The sequence below is a fragment of the Catharus ustulatus genome, chromosome 2 (genome assembly GCF_009819885.2).
Source record: "Catharus ustulatus isolate bCatUst1 chromosome 2, bCatUst1.pri.v2, whole genome shotgun sequence".
NCBI lineage: Eukaryota > Metazoa > Chordata > Aves > Passeriformes > Turdidae > Catharus > Catharus ustulatus.
The window spans coordinates 44,563,781-44,569,780 of record NC_046222.1 but is presented as its reverse complement, the minus strand read 5'-3'; the positions used below and the strand labels follow the sequence as shown (position 1 = coordinate 44,569,780).

Genomic DNA, 6,000 nt, shown 5'->3' with positions numbered 1-6,000 from the left:
GAACAGAGCTGTAACATTCTGCTTATTGAACTGTGCTTTTATTTCACTACCATTAGTTTAAAGATTTTAGTATTCTAGACTTCAAGCACAGGCTTTGGCTGGTCGATTAGATACTATGTGAATCCAATATCCAATTCTTGCAGACTAAGGAGTTCTTCCTTCAGCCACACAGCTACTCAATCAGAGGTATTTTGCCTCAAACGCCCTCTAAAAATTGGCTCCCCAAGCTCTCAACGGCACACAAAAGTCCTCAGATCTTGCAAAAGACATTTGAATGGCGAAGATGAGGAAGGTGGGTCCCGACTCACCTCGATCTGTGTCGTACAGGAAAACAAAGCGGTTCCATTCATAATGGTCCAGCAGGCTCAGGAGGGCTCCCCGCAGGGACGGCCGCAGCTGCAGCACGAACTGGCTCTCGCCCTCCGTGGGGAAACTGGGCGTGATGAGGGAGATGTGCAAGGCGCTGCAGAATGAGGTCAAGGTATGTACTGATCTCTTATCATACAGTCCAAAAATGGCAAAAACTCCTCTAGAGTACTGGGAGCAAACTGAAACAAACAAACAAACAAACAAACAGGGTTTAAGTAGTGACAAAATCTGTAAGCATGGACTTTCACATTCCAACATCATCAAATTATTAATTTGAAGATTTAAAATTCTGCCTGTGCAGTTACATTCAATTTTCACGTGTTTTATTCTGGAAACCAATAAATAAATAGCTAAATAACATTTCATGACCTTCTGATCCCATGCATGGAACACTAAAGTAGTGGCTTTGTTCTAAAATAAAATGTAAAATGAATAACGTGTTTTTGCATACCAGTGGGAAAAAAATTCATAGCTGTGCATAGCATCAGGCATTGAGCATTTCCATTACCTTGAACTGAAAAATGTTCACATCCTAAAATGTGAAAATCATCAAAACTATGTTACTGACCTTGTAAGTGAATTTTGGACATTTTGAATTGTAACAATGTAGAACCTTTGCTCCCTTTTAAGCAGGATGCCCTTGTGGTAATGAAAACACTTCTAGAGACAGGGAGTAAAATCCTACCTCATGAAAAAATGCCTTGATTTTAAGGGGGCAGTTTAAGTAAAACGCAGTAAGTCAATGTGATCTGACTTTTGCCCCAATCCTTTTGTTTCTACTCTGTGCTAACTGAAAACCAGAAAACAACTGACCTGAATATATATTCTGAGTTTTGATTTGCTCTTGGACTCAGACAAAGGGAAAGACTTCCATTGATTTCATTAGACTGGGTAAGGACTTTACTGATCTCTGCACATAAAAGTAGGCATGTGAGTACTTTCTTGAGCAACTACTGCATTTCTATCAATTCATAAAGGGTCTTATGAAAAACATCCCATTTTTTTGAAGCACAAACCAAGTTATTAGAAACTATGTGATCATTACCAGTGTTACCTCTCCCAGAATCAGAGAACATGGAGAAAGGAACAGTCAGTTAGGAGATCATCATATTTCTTATGCTTTCCTCTCAGTATTTCCTATGCTCTCTTGCTACAGATCCTCTCTTCTCACAGTCCAATGTTGCCTAAACATGGGAAAACTTTAAACACCCTCCCACAAGCCTGGAGTTAACAGTCATTCTGCATGTGCAGCACACTCAGGGTAAAATGTACACCCTTAGCAAATTTAAATCGCTTCAGCTTTAATTTTTTCATATTACATTTACTCCATAAAGAGCTGAAAATACGAATTGTGCATTTTTCTCATAAGATTTGGGTGATTTACCCAGTTCTGATGCCAGAACTAGAGTAAGTAGCTTGAGGGCAGTTTTGTGATTTTATGTTCTCCTCCACTGTTATGGCTCCCATCCTAATGATTTTTATAGCCAGATTTTATATCAATAAATCTTTCTGAAAAACTTTCTTCCTTTACCTAAGTTCACCTTCCATATACACATTCTGTTAGTATTTTCTTTGCTGGCCCACACAAAACAGATTCCCACAGGCCTCTCAAATGATTCCAATAATTCCTTTGTCATTCCACTAATCATCACAGAGAGCATTGCACTCTGCTTTCCCAGCTCCATCTCATCTTGCTTGAACACAGATAACCAACACGTTGAGAATTTCACTTAAATCCTCAACGTTTCCTGCTTTTTTAAAAATAATTTTTCCCCATCTCAACCATAACATATTTCTTCTGACACAACCTAAGAAGACACTGTGTTTTTCTAAAATCTGAACCTCAGTGATGGCTGATGATCATGTTGGGATCAAAAGTCTGCTCCTTCTTCCTTCTGGGCCATTTGCAAATTATAAGTTTCTGCTTATAGCAGAGTATTTTCATTAGCCACTGTTATTCATTTTCCATCATGCCACACATATTTATACACTCCTTTAAAATTACTTGCTTCTATGCTTATAGTCTTAGTCTGCTCTGCTGGATGTACTTATCTGCCTCTCCAGCAAATTCCGTCATGCTGCCCTGACATTTGATCTCTGTGTCTGCTGTAGAATTAGACCCTTATGATCTTTCTTCTGTAATTGTGCTTCTCCAGCCTGGTACCTCCTCTTCTACCAAAATTTGTTGCCATCTTCTCCACAGTTTCATGCTTATCTTTTGACTATGTTTGTCTTCATTTCCATAAATCTCTTGTCTTAAGAGCATGTCTATTTTATTGCATTCTCTTGGCAATTGGAAGATAGAGATCAATCCTCTACTGTCTACCTTAGTAACTTCTGGTTGCATTTTTTGCAATTTTCAGTCTATATACATATTTTAAAGCTTTCTTTCCATCAAAATCTGTTCTGTAACTTCACTGACCATACATATCACAACTTACTTAACAGGTGTAGTAAGAGATGCTTTTATTGCATCTGCCCTTCAGTAAACCAGTTCTTGAGGAACCAGGGAAGAAAGATGTGAGTTCTGTGCTCCCATTAGCCATCACACCTCTTTAAACATTCTTCTTGAGTGAAAATCAATATGAAATATCTATTAGTTTTAAATCTCCAACCAGATTTTCCTGCTTTTTTGTCCCATCATCAATAGAGAACAGCTTCAATTATTTTCCTATTTCCTGCATTTTTATTCAAGTATCTAAATGACCTTCTACTGTTTTAATGTCCTTTAAAAGTTTCATTTTTCAGTGGAAGCCCTAACTTAGGCTTTCATTTCTGCAGCAAATATCCTTTATATCTCCTCTTTTTAAAACACAATCTTTCTTATTAATAATTCTTTTCAAACACTTGTTTATTGTATCTTCCTTCTGTAATCATTCATTCAGTCAAATCCTGTATGTTACTTTCTCCTGCAAAGGGATTTCTCTGTGTTTTACAAGTATTTCTGTGAGGGTATGGCAGGCCTTCTCTATTTTTAAACACAGTTCAATTAACTCTGACAACTGAAATAATTGAACACAAACCTCATGTAAGTGGTAATTACTTTATGTGTTTCTTGTTTAAACAAAGTCTTTCCTAAGGCTCTTTGCTGTTGTATTTCTTTTCAGTTTTACAGGGGCACAGAGTACTTTTTGTAACACATGGTCCTTACAGTAGGAATCCACATGATGAAAAATTCAAGAAATCAATGCCAAGCTGTGAAATTGTACACTTAGTAAAGTTAAAGCTCGAATTCATTCTCAGGATGAAGAAAAAAGTCAAACCTGAAATATCATTAAATAACATAATATGACCCTGAAGTACTTATAACTTAAAGTAACAGAAAAATAATTCTTCATGTTCAAAGCAAGTTATCCTTTCCCCAGTCTAAATCCAAATGTGATAAAACATTATCTGAATACCATTAAAGTCCTGAATAGCTGATCCAAGAAAACTTGTGCTATTATACATGAGATCAAGTCAGGGAAATAGCTAAAGAGTGTCCTTCTTTGCTCCTTGATAAGAAAAGATGAGTGTTATGAGAGTTTTTTTCTTACTCAGTACAAAACCCATAGAGAGGAAAAATGCCCATGACAACACGGAGATGAAGCTTAAACATATGCAGAGATGCTGCAACACTCCTGAATCAATTTTACAGTAATCAGCAGGGACCACAAAATCAGCCATGAGGATTTGCATTCCAACTCACTACAGTTCTCAGAAAATGCCTCCCAGCAAACATGACTACCTGAATTTGCCAATTCTTCTTCCATTTCTCTAACACTTCTAAAGGCATTTTACTTATTAAAAATGCACTAAATTATGCTTGGCAGAAGAGTTGCATACTAGCATTCTAAGAAAATTTTGTTCAAGACTTTTCCCCTCATAAATACAAAGCAGTGACAAATACACTTTTATGAGCATACTTCGGAAACTATTACAGATATATTGACAGACACACTGATCTGTCATAAAAACACAAACTGTGGAAGTGCCAAAATCGAAAGACTCAAAAGTAGTTTGTATTGTGGAAGTTTTCAGATACAAGAAAAGTCTTTCATTGCTGTTTCTTCTCCCTATATTTCCTCCCTGCAGCCAAAGAAGGGCAGGCACTGATCTCTTCTCTGTGGTGACAGTGACAGGACCTGAGGGAATGGCCTGAAGCTGTGTCAGGGGAGGTTTAGGTTGAATATTAAGAAAAGGTTCTTCACCCAGAGAGTGTTTGGGCACTGGAACAGGCTCCCCAGGGAAGTGGTCACTGCACCAGCCTGGCAGAGTTCAAGAAGCACATTTGGACAATGTTCTCAGGCACATGGTATGATCTGTGAATGGTCCTGTGCAGGGCCAGGAGCTGGACTTGATTATCCTTGAGGGTCCCTTCCAACTTAGCTTGTTCTATGCTTCTTTGATCTGGTAAACTCCAGAGAGCAACCAATTTAAAAAAGTATATTTCGGGAATCACATTTCCTTGTGCCACCATAATAGCACACGGAGACTTTCATTTGAGATGCATCTGCAATGCTATCAGTGGTCCATGTCTTCATGGGTCACAGTCATAAACACTATTTTGTTCAGCTGCTGTGCACCTGCCAGCACTGATGTAAAAAATACCGTGTAAATTTTCCCAACCTGAAGAGCTCCTTCCAGGAGGAGCAGCCTACCCATATGGAGATGCAAGCTCTACATGTGAGATGAAGCACAGAAGGGAGAATAATTTAATCTAAATATGAACCTGCCTCCTAAGGTCAAATGATTTATCAACTTATGTCCATGATAACTCAGACATTGGAGATGAGATTAGGCAGTATTTTTAAAATAGCTCTGAGATTGGCCTTTCCTGTTAAAATGTCCAAAGATCTTTCTCCTCATTTTGCACAGGTAATCCCACCCCTCTCTTTCTTCTCTGTGCTCTCTGATCCACTTCTACCTGATCACTCCACTCCTGGAAGAGGACATATGGCTAGTTAGAGCTCTGGAACTAATATCAAAATTCATCCCTCTGAAGTTCTAAACTATCTTGCACCCAAACCCAGTACAGATTTGAAGCACATATGCTTTTCCTCAGTTGTGATGGAGACTGCTGATTTAATATTAAATTATGCTCTTGCATTAAGAAAAATTCCCAACACTGAGACGGACTTAATGAGCTGAGCTAAATCACTGATATAAGATGACAGACAGGATTATAAAAGAGAAACAGTGTTACATAAAGTGGGTAGATGAAAAAACATTATAGATGTATTAGGACCAGTTTGCTATCTTAAAAGTTGTCTGGAGTACAATAGGATACCTCTAAATATGGTTATCCAAAATAGGACAAAAGGGAAACAAGGAGTTTTTTACAAATTATACTGTTAAAACATCCAAAAACCCCCTATTCGTGTTCTATTTATAGACCCTGAACCCTCCAAATCATCATCTACCTTTGTCTTTTGATCACAAACTCCTTCAAGAAAATTAATTATCTTTCATTTAGGAGGCATATATCACATGTCAGGTAGTAGCATATCTAAAGCGTTATAACCAGAAATAATATCACAGCATTACTTGAACCAAAACCAGATTTTTACTCTAAAATTTAGCATCGTATTAGTGGTTGAGGTAAACAAAAAGACACTACATGAATCACAAGAATTATCCTCTTGAGTATTT

The 6,000-nt window shown here is 37.7% G+C and overlaps 1 protein-coding gene across 1 annotated transcript in view; it reads right to left on the bottom strand.

Moving 5' to 3' along the window:
• Positions 1-207: 207 nt before the first annotated feature.
• The window catches only part of LOC116992244 (glutamate receptor 4-like), a 71,496-nt gene continuing 65,703 nt past the window's right edge, over positions 208-6,000 (bottom strand). The window contains exon 3 of the mRNA XM_033051700.2: positions 208-548. Coding sequence (XP_032907591.1) covers positions 208-548 — 341 coding nt within the window. The remainder of the gene's footprint in view (positions 549-6,000) is intronic.